At 42.7% G+C, this 16,928-nt stretch overlaps 1 protein-coding gene across 1 annotated transcript in view; it reads left to right on the top strand.

Moving 5' to 3' along the window:
* The window catches only part of LOC138295990 (formin-2-like), a 686,093-nt gene that overhangs the window by 564,224 nt on the left and 104,941 nt on the right, over positions 1-16,928 (top strand). The window contains exon 14 of the mRNA XM_069234685.1: positions 16,141-16,233. Within this exon, the coding sequence (XP_069090786.1) occupies positions 16,141-16,233 (93 nt within the window). The remainder of the gene's footprint in view (positions 1-16,140; positions 16,234-16,928) is intronic.

Raw genomic sequence — 16,928 nt, forward strand, 5'->3', positions numbered from 1 at the left:
TGCTAAGAAGTGCACTGCAGGGGCTTGGATTGAGCTTGCCTCCTGTTTTCTCAAGTCTCAGGGCCAAAAAGATTTAATCTCTTCAAGGAACCTCTTGTGAGCCAAAAAATGACACACAGCCTGCCAGAAACGACGCACAGCCTGCCTTGCGATGAGAAAATCACCTCAAGGCTGAACCAGAATGACTGAGCCCAACTTCCGAGTTAAGAATCGACGCAGCACCTGCCTTGTGGCTGGAAATTCATAGCACAGCCCTACCGGATCGAGACACAGCCGAACCAGGAAGGCACAGCAGACTTTCGAGTGAAGAATCAACGCAGCACCTGCCATGCGACAAATGATTGGATGCATTGCCATACCGGATCGACGCAATGCCCGTGACTTCGTCCTGCATGTCCAGGATTTCCACGCATCGTCCCTGGGTGTCAAAATTATCCCCGCATCTCAGTGAGGAACCAAGACTGCGCACAAGGAATCGATGCAAAGCCCCTTGCAGCGTGGAAAGAAATGACACATCATCTGTGCCACATTGGAAAATCTGACGCACACCCTCTTTTTCCACGTATCTCCTCCTCTGCGGTCTCCATGTGTTTTTTTTTAATGCAAACCAGGTACGTTGTGCAAGCAAGATACAACTGTTGATTTCTAAGAAATAAGACCTTTAAACTTGCAAAAGTGATATCTCAACTTGTGCTTATTGAATCTTTATCGTTTTGACCTTGATTTAATCAGATAAATATCTTATATTTTTCCAAACCTGTGTGGTATATTTTTGTGGTGTTTTCACTGTGTTACTGTATGATTTATTGCACAAATACTTTACACATTGCCATTTAAGTTAAGCCTGACTGCTCAGTGCCAAGCTACCAGAGGGTGGGCACAGGATGATTTGGATTTTGTGTGACTTACACTGACTAGGATTGTGGTCCTTATTTGGACAAAGGTGAATACCTCTGCCAACTAGAGACCCCATTTGTAACGTAAATATTTTATCAGCTGCCTCTTCTACGAAATCGGAGTATATGCTGCACATTTTATCAGCCATTGTACAACATGTAATCTGTCCCTTTTTTGTACAGCTGCTGTGTAGGGTACCTGATATGCCAGCTTGTATTGCCAGCCAGGAGTCAGTTTCTATCCTCGATATGGATCATTACGTCAGGCCTGTTCTCTGAACACTGTATGGGTTCATATTTAAATAACGCATTGGCCTAAGGAGGGTAGAGGGCATTCTAGTCACGACCGTCTTGGGAGGCGTACCACAGAACAGACATCTTTTCTGATCCTGACTCTTTAGCTTCCCAAGAGCATTGCCAACCAGACACCAGGCAGACCCCTGTTATTCTATTCTGGTATGGGGTTGGGACTTATTCTTAGATCAGGCCAGGCAGAAGAGTTACGGCCACAATGCTTTCAGATCTCGGTGTAGGGTTTTGGTAGGAATCTCTGGACTCTCACAAAATGGTGGAGTTTATCTTTCTCACCTTGGCTGTAATGATGATTACTGTGCTTTGTTTCATCTGACTTATTGCAGCACATACTTTTTACATTAGGATGCAATTGCTTCAATAAATTTATTGAAATCCAGTTTGCATCTCATGTCTTGTCTCTGCATGAGTAACTGAATGAAAGGAGTATGATCTATTTTCACACTTTCCTGAAGAGTCAGTGTGTCAGGTTTAGGTTACCGCAAATCATACCTGATAGGGTTGAGTGAGGCACTGCGAGCTAGCCAGATGTAGGCCGACTGCATCCAAGTGGTGTGGGATTGACTCCCACACTCGGTGGTGCTGCTGCCCTAAACACGTGTTATTACCAAAATAGGAGCTGCATGACACCAGGATGCGGACATTTATGTGCTGTGAGCGCCCCTCAGCATCCTCTGCCCTCATCCGGAGGTTCTACACCTTGATCTGCAGCAATTTCAGTTGGTCTTGCATGGTTGCCATGGAGGGTCACAGGAAAGTCCAGGAGGATTCCACACTGTCCTCTCTCTCTCTCGCTCTCTCTCTCTCTCTCTCTCTCTCTCTCTACAAGCCTGGCATGATCCGCCCTAAGTAATCAAGTCTCTATTTGCATCGCCCCTAGTTAGGCCTCCATGGTGGTTTGAGTCTTGAATAGCTTGTAGCACTTTATCAAACATTCCAGAGTGCTTTTCAGGGGTGCATTCTAGCTGGTGGATTGGGTCCATCAGTGCAGGAGAGGCTGCTACCATAGCCATGATAGCTTTTTTGGGGGGCAGGGACTTGAAGGCTTTCGGACCGACCATGCCCAAGCAACTGCCATCCGTGGGGATCAGGGGAGAGTAGGGCCGAGGATCAGGGGAGAGGAGGGTCGGGTCCCAACCGTTCATAGCCCAGGGAAGGACAGCAGCTGGCAAGCAGCTAGCCGGGAGGGAACAGCACAGCGACAGTCACTAGTTAGAGAGCATTAGCCCAGAGGTACCTGAAGCACACAGTTCCAGCACCATGCGTGGAAATGAACCAGGCCAGTAGTGGGGGCAACTCATGGAGAGCAGCTCCTCAGTACAGTGGAGGGTGAGGGACCCCAGGAGCAGTCACCTGCATCGCAGCATCCAACAAGGAACTATTAGTAAAGCCGATGCTGAACAGTGGGGTCCAATTCTGTCCCCCAGAGTACCCCCTCCGGCAGAGAAGCACCCCTGGACCCGCGGGGTATTGTCAGTTTCTAAAATGCTGATGTCAGGTGAGGTGGGTCCACGACCCCAAGTGCTTTACACGCACCCGTTCCAACTGCTGAAGGATGTGCAGGTAGAGCTCTCACTGTGTGGGGTTTATTAAAATTGTCACTCACGGTGCCGCTGGCCCAGTCCCTGCTGTGCCCAAGCAGTAGTTATTACCATCCTTCTGGCGACTCCTGAATGCCTTGACACTTGTTGCAGGAAAGCACCAGAGAGGTGCGAAATCTCTACAGGGCTTCCTCCCTACCCCACCCGCTCCCCCTGCCTCAGCAATTCCCCTGTCAGGCAGCAGGTTGTCTAATTGGTGGAAAGCGCCCATCCTTAGGGCCTGGTCCTGGCGCAGGCATCACTACAGCCTGCAGTCAGCAAGGTCCCCACTAGGCTCCTCGTGGCAGATAGAAGCCTTGTGTAGAGATGGTGCCCTCATGTACTTCCTCCTGCACAGTCTTTTTTTCACTGGTCTCGTGTGGCCCAACTCCGCCCGCCAGCCATTGCTGCCTTGTCTGTCAGAGCCGCACAGGGTTACAGTGCAATCAACACCCAAAGCCCCCAGCCAGTCATCCAGTCAAGGTGCGATGTAGGGTGCTGCAGCATCTCACCTCTTGTCTCCTGGGCCCTCTGTGGAGATGACCCTCCTGCATCGATGTGGCCTCTTCACTTTAGCCACATGGCACCCAGCTCTGGCAGCCAGTCAGCGCTGCCTCCTTTCTCACCCAGGGGACTCGCAGGTGGTGATCTAGTCCACGTCACTTCACCGATTTCCCCTCGGTCAAAAGCGCAAGGTCGGGAGCAGCAGCTGCTTGGCTCATACCACTCAAGCATCAAGCAGAGAGTCCTCCTGCCATTTTGAAGGACTCATGGTGCAAGTAGTCAGCAGAATGGTTAGTGATGGGCCCTGAGCCGAGACTCTAGTAAAGGTGACTGCTCCTGGTGCCATCTTGGCCATGCTCCCTCCCAGTTAAGTTAATGTTGAGGGCCCAAGTTTTCTCTCTGCTGAAAGTGGTCACTCTATTTCATGGTTGTCAGGCTATCCCCCTTCAGGTATTCTATGCCTTCCCTCATCCCTCTAAGGAGAAAAGAGATGCCATTGTTTGGACACTAAGAGGACCACATGCTTATATTCAGATCACATCAAAGAACATCAGTTAGGCGATCAGCTGCTTGTGGGTTTGTCCCAGCAAAGAAAGGCAAGGCAGTGCAAAAACAGACCGTATCCTGATGAATTGTTCTTTGCATAAATATCAGCTGCACACTCCCGAAGACCTACGGGATCATTCAGCCGAAGTTGCTACAGCTGAACTGGCGAGTAGACTGCCAGTACTGGATATTTTTTAGGTGATTATGGTGGCATCAGTGTGTATGTTCATGGAGCAGTTTTGCTCGACAATCGGGCACGTTGAGAGTGCCCACCGGGTCCTGCATGACCTTTTGGTCTAAGCCAATTCACAGGCACACCCCTGGGGAGGTACTGCACTGGTACCTGTGAATTTAGTGAGGAAACTACGGTTAGACGTGTTCATCAGAACAACAAGTTACTTACCTTCTGTAACAATCTTTCTGACTGAGTACTCAAGCTACATGCTATTCTGCTGATAGTCTCATCGTCCAACTGTGTGTACAGCCTCAAAACGTAATTGAGGTTGGTGCTCATATGGTGCCATCTACTGATGTGCATAAATACTGCTTTAAAGTTTGGGAATCCAGTCTGAGACTAGGGGAATACTCGCAAGGTGAGGAATCTGCGATTGGAGTATCCATCAGGAAGATGGTTTCCAAAGGTATGTAACTTGTTCATTAGGTAATTGTAATATCCGTTATTTACAATGCCTATTAACAGCAGAAGCCTTTTATGCAGTGTTATTCAGACACTTGCTGAGCAGAATTTGACTAGAACAAGTGGTACTACACACATTTATATTTTAACGAAATTATACTCCCATATTGATGTTGTGTATGCATTGTCATTTCAGATATAATCCATTGACCAATACATGCAAAACAGATAACATATTGTCGAAAACAGTTATACACAGTTGGTAATTCCTTCAACAGAATACAAATAGATGGAATAAAAATAGTAAATATGTCCTATTACGTTAAGTCTTAAAATAAGTCTAAGCAGACCAAAATTGCATTGGTGCAATACAAACAAAATTACAAATACCAAAACGTTGCACAAGAGATTTTCTGCAAAAGATACATTTACGAACTACAGAACGATACATATGAATACGATATTCTAGCCCACAGTTAGTTGGAATTTGCCTGGGCAATTAACCACTTTCTCCTATGCCAAATTGACTTTCGGTATTTTGCAACTGATAATACTATGTGGGCCCTAGCATCGTATTTGCTAATTCTCAGGCAGAGCTTTGTTGTCGAAACCCCATGAGCCTTCAGACGGAAACAATTATGCAACGTGCCCTCTGTTTTTTATATGTCGGGCAAAACAATGCCACGTGTTGTTTGTTCTCATGCCGATGAAACAAAGTAAGGCAGAGTTTTGATTTAGGGGAAACAGACCTCCAGCTATTGGTTAAGTACGGTATGGGCACAGTCCCTAGTCTGAACTTGAGTAAATGGAGAGTTTACATAGTTAAAGAATGCATCAAATGCAGAGTCGGGTTTTACTTCTAAGAATGGGGCTGGCAGGGTTCCCAAACTTGTGGACTGCCGAAGTTTTCCCCACTCCTAGTCCCAAAAGCGGTTCTTCACAGATTTACGTGAAGTGGCGGTGACGGCTTCTGTGTTGGTCCACAGATGCTTCAGCTGCAATTAAGTCGAATATGTCCTGGCATCATTTACCCAGGGTAATCCTGATGCAGCAGGGCATGATAAAATATCCCCGAGACATAATCTGTGAGGCTGCCATTCCTCCACTGACCAAATACGAAGCCAGGATTGGATTTACCTTAATTAAACCTACTAAAAGTTTCAAATTAAGGTCCTGTCTCACAGGCCATAACATTATGCTTTTTGAGTGTTTTTAAAATTGTTGTTAAATTTTCAGCCACCTCCAGAGAGTCAGAATTACTATTTCCCCATAATTCTGAACCATAAATGGCACCAGCAACTGCTCGGGCCCTACAGATCTCTATAGATGGGGTAACGGGGCAAAACATTGCTTTTTCAGGAAATCTGGTTATAGCATCCATCCTGTGTCGTAGCTGTACCACACCGTTCAGTATTTTGGGTAAGCCATGAGGTTGAGCTTGACCGTTGTACCTTAGATAGTCAAACTCTGTAACCGTTCAAGACTCGTATCACCGAGCTGAATGTTCCCTTGAATTGATTGAGGATCGATTACCATGAACTTTGTCTTGCTTGAATTGATTGTTAGACCATGGGCCAAACAAGAAAAGGGTCTATCTCTCTAGTAACAATTGAATCCCTTTTGGGGTTTTAGAAACCGATAAGGTGTTGTCCGCAAATAAACGCTCCCACCCCCAGTTCTAGAGAATTGTCAAAATCTTGCAGAAATCTAACGCAACTGTTAAAAAACGAAAGAAACTGACTAGGGGCTAGGACACAACAAACCCTTTATCAAAGGCTGTGGGCTCTGTGAGTTCTCTCTTGTGACCCCAATAAACTTGTGAAAAGTTATTCTCGTGCGAGAGCACGATTAGGTTTAAAGTTGGTAAAGCAATACCCATTGCTTTCGAAATTCCCCAGAGTTCCCCCTATAGGTACTGTCAAAGGCAGCTTTAGGTTGACAAATGTCACTTAAAGGCTGCCCTTGTTAACATTAACAACCTTCCATCTCATCCTTAAAAACCTGAAAACCTGGTCGATATTGTTGGTATTTAGTCTAAAACCAGCCTGGAACTGGGTTAGTATTTTGTTTTCCTCTGCTCAGGAAATAACTTTGCCTGATACCTGCTTACAAAATATTTTTTGGATATTGTCTATCAAGCTTATTGCGGAACAATAAACCTGATTGGACAGAGCTTTTTTGAAAAATCGGTGCGGTCTCTGCACTTTTCCACGATGTGGGGATAGGGAGCTCCGGCTGTAATAACATTGGCGACTTTGTTGGTATATGGTTCCCGTATGATTAGCCCAGATCGGCAAAGGTCACAGGGAACTTCAGTCCCGGTTCCTTCCACATTTCTGGAATGTAATAGTCGCTATTGTGTCATCCTAACAAAAATACACTATGGAGTAGTTACTCTGCTCAGGTGGATCTGCATCTTAAAAGGGGGATTCTTCGTGCACTAAAGAGTGCATACTATCTGTGTTCTCTGGAGAAATTATTTATTTCTGTGCTTGTGTGCGCACAATATAACAATTGGAAATAGTTCACATAGTCATGGGGTGGTAATATTGGTCTCTGATTTCATGACTTGGGTGTGCCCCCATGACTAATTATGTACCAGAATGCTGCATGGTTTTTAGTCTGAGCAGCTTCTAGGCTATCTTTGCAGAGGAATATTTCACATTTCTTTTTAGCTTTACTTTGTTTAACCATATAATCTTACCTGGCAGAGTGTGTGGCATTTTGATCTCTCTTTGATTGCTACTGTCAAGAGGTTTTTAGTCTATCTGCATTTCTTATTAATCCACATTGACTAGCCCATGGTACTCCACTGCGGTCCTTTGTTGTTTTCATAAAAGATAAGTTCTTCAGATCCTTAAAGGAATCTGGTATAGCTGTCTATAATGGACACATCTGTGGGATGGCAGTCACCGAAAGACAAGGATCAGAACTAAGAAATCATACAAAAGATGTAAAGCTGTTGGACATCTACACTATTGACCCACTTGACATTTCCCCATATTGCTTGAGATTGCTAGTTCATAGGTTCCTTGATACTGCTGGTTTAATTTATTGTTGAATACATTCTATTTAAGATGTAACATCAGGGGATAATGGCCACTTCCTTGCCTGTCCATAACCTCCATGTCAATCAAAGTAGCCAAGAGGTGAAAATCAAGAAAAATATAATCAATTATACGTGTGTAATTCCCTCTGTAAAAAGTAGGCTTTCTCACGAGATCAGAAACGGTAGTCTATTGGGGGTGTGTAAACCAAAAGTTAAAGTGGTGTCATTTGTGATGCTGTCCTTGAAAGAACGTTCCTAGGGGTATTGTTTAACAGGGAGTGCCATAGTACTTATCCTCGTCTGTAGCGAGCGGTCTCAAAATTGTAGAAGGCTGAAAATAAGTATTAAAATGAGCACCAATATAAGGACCATTTGAGAGAATGTCAAAGTAATTAGACAGTACTGTTAGAATATTTGAATATACCATCCTGCTGAAGATCTGATTATAGTCATTTATAATTACTAGTTTCTTGCCCTTATTTGAACTAATTTCAAAACCTGGAATACCTGGTAGATTAATGGAGAGTAGCTTGATGGAAAGAAAGTATTAACCCACACTGCAAGGCCACCTGAAGGTCTCCCAGCTCTATACGCAAAAGAAGGAATATAAAATTATCCAAAACCCACTCTGTATGAGGAAACAATGTTTCAAGTCTCATGTCTGCAGTAGCTATAAAAGTAAACCAATTGGGATCATTTAACTTCACGTTTAGCCCAGCAGTGTTCCAGGAAATGGTTAATTTCTCTAGAGAGATTAGTCTGTTATGAATCCCCTGCTGTGGAGTAATCGTATTTGGAAGTTCAGAGGAATATTAAATATATAATTATCACACTACCCCCACTAGAACTCCATGATCTAAAAAAATAAATAAAAAAAAAGCCTAGATTCGGTAGGGTATCTCTAGTGTGGATAATAATTTCCCAATTTTTAGTCAGTCCCCATTTGCCAGGGCAGAATTTCCCTCATGGGTCCTATGGTTGATAGTGTTTGGTACATTAGTCTTGAACTGAATGTTTGAGTTAAGGAGGGTGTCGAACACGCATCTAATGCCAAAAGTCCATTGGCTAATACCTCTTTTTTTAAAGTCAGTTCAATGCACTCATAATTTTCTTTGGGCAATGAAAAATGTGTAGCACTTATGTCGGAGCAGATAACGTCATAGCTTTTGTGAGTGCCCCTTATGCAGTGGATCGCCTCATTAATCTGTGAGACTTCACTTTCTCTCGACCACTGCGCTAATTTGGGGGTAGTGGTCATATATACAATCCCTGGTGTGATATGGTTTAATCTGTAGTGACCTTCATTTCTACCTCTAAAATGAGTAGAAGTTGGATTACCTGGAAATATAGCTAGCCTATTTTGCTCTGGTTTGCTATCATCTTGTTGGATTTTAGAACAGAACTGCAATGCACTGGTTGTTGGTGGAAAAATACATCTCTGTTAAAAGTATAACCAATTTAGTGTTTATGAGCTCTTCCAGTGGACTGGTGGTTACTGGAAAGGGCCAAAGATCTTTGGACATCGCAAGATGTATTATCTTCAGATGCACATGACTCAATCCCTCTGCCTGGGTTTACGCCAGCCTTGCTCTATCATCCTGGTTCCCTGGTCAGTCTTTTTGCCTGTAGTAGGGCTGTTGTCTTAACAAATACAGCTATTATTGCCCTATTGATGGAACTGATCACCAAGATGGTCTGTGTTAACAATGATACCATATTTTTTTAATTTCACTATTTTAGTTGTCAACTGTTTGACAATAACCAGTACCTCAGTATTAGCCATTAGCAACACACTATCATTCGTCTCAGTAGTCTGTCTTGTGGGGGCTCAGCGGTTCATCCTTTACTGGATTAAACCCACTAATCAAACTAAAGCAGTGGATGAAGTTACAAGGGGCTCCATTGGTATATGTCAGTTAATAGAAAATTGAAAATTGGTATCTTATTTAATTGTTGGGATTGCAGCTGATTTTGGATTCTACTCTTGGCAACTGGTTTCCCTAAAGTTCTTCAGTTTTGAGTTTCTTTACTTGGTGGGGTTTTGAGCAAGGAGGATTACCCTAAATAAATATCTGCTCAATCTGCTCCAATTAATTGTCAGTTTAGCACAATGTGCAATTGTCTTTGGGATGTTTGGTATGCTTTTTCATAAGGGACCTTCCGACAATGTTCTCACCTAGCTTCTTTTTTCCCAATTTAGAACTGCACCTCTGTGTCTAGATAGTAAATCATGTAATCAGACAAGTGGCTGCTACTTGGGGAGTTAAAAACACAACATTATTTACATCTAATTTCAGGCTAGACATTGTAATCTAGAACTGCACTACCTGCCTTATACTAATTTAACATAAATTAAGAATGATAGCTTTGTATTTAGATACAAATAATTATTCTGCCTAGGATAAATAGCATATGTCAAGCTAAATTTAGTCAGCTTCTGTCGACTAGCAATCAAGTATCAATTAATGATTTCAAAAACAGTAAAAAAGAATAATCCATAAACTGTTACTTGGGGTACATGAGAAAAAGGTTTGCCTATGGGACAGGGAGCTATCTATTATTATTTTTGTAATGTTAGAATGCTAGGAAAGATGAAAGCAGATTTAAAAAGGTACAGACATAAACCAAAAAAATCATTAATGTATGGGTTTTTCCCCAGGATGAATCAACAAGTCTTTACCTTGTTGATATAAAAGATAATCCTTCAAAAGAGAAAATACGAGACGGGCGCCCAGCTTCTGCCAGGGAAAGATCAGCCCGTCTCAGCACAGGCACATAACATGTGCGTTCCCCAATGCAGGAGATGGCAACAACTTTTGGAGTGGCGCAAAAGGCCCAGGGTCCAACTCTCCTCACAAGCTTTGAGGGTGTTGTAGTCCTTCCTATGTCCATAAAGGAGTTCCTGTGGTACAGGGGATTCCAGCACCTTTTGAAGCGCCAGATTGGCATGAAAGCCAGGGCCCGCTCCTCCTTCTCACAGGCTTTGTGGATGTTATAGTCCTTCCTTGGTGCCACAAATCCACCCACGCACTTGACCAACTTCCTCAAGGACCTGTCCAACCTTGCAACCAGCAAAGGGAAGGCCCCACACATCATTAAGCACCTCCTGGACCTCCATCTTCGCCATCTTCAGAGACATCACATTAGACAAGACCACACCAGTCACCTGGTCCAACCACACCCTTCACAACTTCAGCATACTCATCCTGCACCTCTGCAAAAGCACTGTAGCAAAATCTTAACAGGACTGGAACAAGATCTCAGAAGCATCCTGGTCTTCTAAACTCCTACATCTTCACCCTTGACACAACAGCCTCCCCAAATCCATCTCCAACTTCAGTGCTTGGATCACCACCTGTGGAGAAACCCTGGCCCCTTTCAAAGTGGACAAGCCATGAGAAGTAGACTGCAAGAAAGCGGATATAGGGAATATCTCAGACTGAAGAAACTTTTAGGAGGGCATGAGGGATGGTACTATGGACAGCGTCGACTTTAGCCTTTAAACTGACAAAAACTTTAAGGCCAGTATTTCCTGTTGAAAATAAGTACTATCATATACCCATTGATTGTAAATGGGCCTTGGTCGGCCTGGGTGAAAAAAAACTAATCATTTTTGTGCCCTTTCTTGTGATTAGGTGCTGCTTGGTAGTAGCTCTCGAAGCTTCACCTTTTGGACGCACCTGTCTTCTTGGAGTGCATTGCTTATAAATGATATAGATTCTGTTGGTGGCATTCGCATGGCACATATTCTATCGTGGAATTTCGACTTTCCAACATAGTTTAATTCATCTTACTCTGTCTTTCATGTATTGTGTTCTAGTTAGGTTTTCAGGAGGTTTTATCTTATCCACTGAGCTATAGATGCACACACTTTGTAGGTCTGTAGCCCTGTCCTATGGGTGCAGATGTGCGTATCATATTTTGGTGGTGAGAGTATTGAAAATGTTTAGAGCCCGAAGGCATGGCTAATGCACAGCTGGAATGGCCACCTAGTAGGAGATCTTCATAAATGAGCATTTAATCACCATCATCCACACTTGTTAATGGGTGTAGTAAAAATAAAAGAACCTGTTTGCCCCACCTCTGGGCACCCCACAGTCATGATGGCTGAAGATGCAACACTTTCAGTGACGTTCAGAAGCCTTTTTCCCACTCAAACCTTATGCTGGGAAAAAAAAAAAACTAAGATGGTACCAGCGACTGAGGAACCCTGAACATCTTGCTGATGCATGACCAATCGTGCTGCACAGAACATGGTAATTTATATTCATTGGCTACATGCTGGCCAGTCTAGAACCTCTGCCTGCTCTGCTCTTTGTGTTGCCAATCATCAATATGCTGGTGTACTAAAGGGCTTTCACTCATTGCCAGACCATGTGGGGAGTGCCCATTACTCTCTCCTCTTTTCTCCTCGATCCCTGCAACCTCCACACTGCCTACATATCTTGTCGATGTACCTTGTGGATGCCCTGCATCCTGGCCTGTCTCTTCACATACAAACTAGGCAAGTGCATAAAGGGTATTAAGGTCCCTGATGCTTCTCTCCTGAGGCTCTATCTCTGATTGCTACCTACATAACAGGGCCGACCCCCTTGGGGCCTCTTGAGACTTAGGTGACTTTACAAATTCATCAGACTTACAGCACCTCACTTGGAAGTGACTGATCATTTCTGCCAGCACATCAAAAGCTGTCTTACACAGCTCATTTATCTCTTATAAGGTATTATGTTCAGTGCCCTCTGTGTGGCATAGCATATATATATTTACAACTTCACAGGCTGTATTTCCATACCCACCTGCCACGATCAACACTTGGCTCAATTTTTTGGTCTAACTACAGAGTACTAGATTTAGCATCCTAACGCTCTCTTGTAGTGACACAAATATCTCCCTCACTCATCTTATTTCTTGGTGATCCAAGTCATGCCAGGTACAAAAGAGAAGGCGCATAAATGGGACCATGAAAGTACCAAAGAATCGCAGTTGATAAAGACTTTGAAATCAAGCAGGTGCATAGAATGCCAACAAAAGCTGCTTTTGCCTCATCAAAGCGAAGAGCCCTCATCTTCAGATCCCTAAAATGCCAACATACAAAACTGATTCTTAGCCGCAAAGAAGGATTAACACTTTAAAATAGAAGGTCCATAAAGTCAGGTTTTGCATAATCGAGGGAGATCCTAAGTTGAATCACAAGAATAGATTCCTGGCTCTCCTCCTGGAGCTGAGATCCCTAAACATTGTCGTTTGTTGGCCCATCAAAAATGAATATTACACATGAATCAAACTTCCTTGTGTGATGAACCTAACAACTTACAGACTCGTGAAAAACTTGCTGGATTCACATATGGCCCATTAATTTTATTGTGCTACAATTGTTTCTCTGATGGTTTCTTCCTACCTATTGAAGGTATAGACACATCCTTGCATAGATTTCACCATACCTGAGACACTATGATTTACCTGTTTTATTTGAGACAGCTGCTTAACTCTGCACGTTTACACAATGGTGTATCTTTAGATACAATTTTCTGTGGCCATTCTACAAGCGGTTGTACAGTAGAGATTAGAAACTATTTGTTGCATGAGAAGTACAGCCTCTTTCCCCCTTACTCTTGTGTGATATCAAGGCATGTAAGTGCATTCTTAATACTTCACAGATACTTTTGAAGTTGCCCAGCTTAGCCATGTTTGTATTGAATGTTATTGGCCATTAGACCTCTTTCTGGCTGCATGTTGTTAATATTTCTCACTAACCCAGTGTTCTCATTATCTCTCGCTCGAGCTTTGCTCTTCTAACTTATGTCAAAATTCTCCACAAGACCTACACAGTTCTGTCTCTATGCTTTGGGTTTGGGGGAGGTTCATGGGTGGATAATGGGAGGGGGTGGGTCTTGGGTTTGAGCATAGAATATGGGGAGTTTAACAGACAAAATAGATGCTGGGGTTTATGCATCTTTTCCTCTTTCTCTTTAATGTTTCTCTTCCCTTCTTCCCTATCTTCTGTCTCTCCCCTCCCCCCCCCCCCCATCCCTTCCCTGGTAATTTACTATTGGTTGAGATATTTCTATCTTAAGTTTGCACTAGTCTGATGGTTTTGCCATCTCTTAAGATCTTATTCGTCAAGGCAAAAGGCCTAAATCACCCAATTAAACAGAAACAAGTCTTAAAGACTGCTGTCAGAAAGTAAAAGGGGATCTCATCCTATTTCAGGAAACTAGATTGGGGACTCCAGAGAGCCAAAGTATGCAGCAGTCTCAGATTCATAAAAGTGCATGCTCCCCAGCAGAAAACAAGAAAAACTGGGTATTTACCCTAATCTCTAATCAAGCTAAGTGCACTAGTGATTGGTAGATATCTGATCTCCAGAATTACTAAACATGGGGTGTTTTTTTTGTGAACGTATAGACCCCTACGGTGGATGACAGTCTTCCTAGGTTTCTCTAAACAGCTAACTGCATGAATTGCCCAGACACAGCAGGATTATCCTAGGAGGAGATTTCATTCTGCAGTATGATATAACCCTAGACTGACTCACATTGCCCCTATAAATCCACTTGCTTACAGAGACCAGAGTTGCTCATAGAGAATGAATAATGCTGTATTTACTGTCCCAGAAACCGGAGAACAAAATTCACTTTCTATCTCTCAATTCTTTCAAGCAAATAAAACACTAGACATGGATATAGAGATAATTTGGTATGCGATTAAGGCAACTATTAGGGGTAAGATATTTAGCATTGTGGCGACCGCAAATAGAAATGTGAACATAACGTTGAACCTTTTGGAAACACAGATCAAAAAACTGGAGAATGATGGAAACTAAAGCTCTGGATTTCAACATTATGACTAAGATCAAAAAAACGTATATACAAATATAACAAGATTCTAAGAGAGAGTGCTCATGTCTGATCCACCAAAACGAAGGCCAAAAATCTTTTTTAGCAAAATAAGGCTGGTAAACCTCTAGCCCTCACCCTTAAAGAATGTAAAAACTTGATTCATACCCCAGCCATTAGGGATAAAATGGATTAATACAGGTCAACCATACAAAAATTGTAGAAGCTACAGATGAACCATACAAAAATTGTAGAAGCTGTCCAGTTCTTTTACACAGTTGTGTAATCCATCGCAATCGTGTAGTATGCCCAGCTCAGAAGCTTGTCAATAGTACCCAGATTTGATCCAATTACCTCAACCTGTGGACAAGGACTTTGTTCTTAAGAAACCGATTGATACAAATAAAAATAACAAAGGCTGGTAATTACCTAAAACCCCAAAAGACACTGTGTACGGATGGCTTCCTGACCTCTTTTTACAAATGTTACCAATGGATTTTTATGCTCATTTGGCTGATCTTCTCAATAAATTTGAATCGTCGGACGAAATCAAAGGGTCAGTTTCAGAAGCCAGTATAGTAGTAATGCCTAAAGAAGGTAAATAACCATTAGAGATTAGGAATGTTGTCCCATATTGTTACTCAACACTGATTATTACATTTATACTAAATTACTAGCCTTCAGACTAGACAATACTCCCTCTTTCTCATATACTTACCCCAGACTAGTTTTGTAAAGGGAAGGTTAACTGCAGACAATATTCTTAGCTCTCGTCATGTAATACAGCAGGCTGAACGGATCCTTTCTCCCACATTGGCTATGGCCCTGGATGCGGAGAAGGCTTTTGACAAAGTCTCAGTACTTAAAACGGTCTTGAAAAAAAAGATTTAGGTGACTGTGTTATACGTATGGCCATGACTATTTACTATAAAACCTCTGCTTGCATCAAACGTAATGGCCACATATCAAACATATTTCTTTTAGCACATGGAACCAGGAAAGGCTGCCCTCTGTCCCACCCTATTATTTCTCCTCTCAATAGAACCACTTCTTCATGCCAATAGAACAAACACAAAAACAAAGTTTGTTCCCTTTACCCACAGCCCTCAAAAGCTGGTGGCAAATGCCAGTGGTGCCGTGATCTTCTCATCTGCGGCAGATTTGGTAGTACCAGAAGTTCTTGCCATCATTTCCGAATACTCTATGGTATCAGGCTACTCCTTAAACGAGGAAAAATATGATTTATTTCTGGCTAAGATTTGAAAACAAAGCGACTTGGTGGTCACCTACGTTTATCACATGGTGAGGATGCATAGAAGCAGTTAAGATGATGATAGCCCTGCAAATTAACTTTTTTTTATAATGTTCCCCTTGAATATGACTTTTTTTTTACAAATCAATTAATACACTAATATCGTTTTTCTAGAAAGATAAGCGACAAAGAAGGTGTTGCATAATAATTGTGAAAAGTGCTCTTAAGAGCCATTAGTCAGTTGGCTATGTCATATCTGGACTTTGTTGGGCATGCAAAAGTTATCGTGTGTACTGGTCTATATAGCTTAGTAGTATTACTATGATTTTAATGAAATTACCGCATTAACTGAGGATTGCAAATGCATGTTTTGCCTCAACTACTTTCCTGTTTGTACTTTGTAGTCTATCATCTGCCTGGTGGTGCCAATCCGGCATGCTTATGTTGAGCAGTGGTTATAACAAACAGTACAAAGTTAACAGAAGAGTCAACTTTTCTGCACACCAATATTTTCTATTTAAATTGCAGCTTGCGAGACGGAAGCTGAAAAAGTGAACAGATGTTCCTTGGAAGAGCATGTGTATCCTTTTAAAGAATACATGGATACGTTCATACAAAAAGGTAAAGTGCAATCTATTTCTTATTAGAGAAATTTAGTTTTTATTAGGTAATGAACCAAAGGATGTTCTGCCTCAACAACACGGCACATTGCAGCAGGCAGCATGTATATCTTTCCTCAACCAAAACTTTCATACATGAAAATACTTTTCCATATATTTGCTTGCATCCTTAAATAATTTCACTATTTGTAATTTAAAGTGTCAATTGAGTCAGTCATTTTATTGTACTTGCATTAGAAATGCAAACCCCTCCCAGAAGGGCGAGAGACCATCTCCCCTTCCAGGGAATTCCTGGGTTAACCCGTGCCTTCCCCACCTTCCCCCCAAATACTTCCCTGTGACATAAGCAAGGGAAGACATTACTGGGATACAAACAGCTGCAGTTTATTAAATTGTACATCACAAACCTAAACATCACATTCTGGTCATCAGGTTCAATGCACACAGTGTTTTTTCTGTCTTTCAGGTTACCCTGTGGTTTGCTTTTTACGTTACTAGTCTCCAGTTTTCCAGCACAGCCTTTCCTCAGGAGGGCCCTTAGTGGTTAGACTTCTCTGCTACCAATCGCAGTGGGTGGCTTCTTGGCCTTGCCCAGGCCACAAGTCCTGTGTCTGCCCACTGCTAACCCTTGTTGACCTCTATCTGCTCCCCTGCCGTGAGGCATCCCAAGGACACTACGTGAGCAGCTCTTGTTCT

The sequence above is a fragment of the Pleurodeles waltl genome, chromosome 5 (assembly GCF_031143425.1).
Source record: "Pleurodeles waltl isolate 20211129_DDA chromosome 5, aPleWal1.hap1.20221129, whole genome shotgun sequence".
In the NCBI taxonomy this organism is placed as follows: domain Eukaryota; kingdom Metazoa; phylum Chordata; class Amphibia; order Caudata; family Salamandridae; genus Pleurodeles; species Pleurodeles waltl.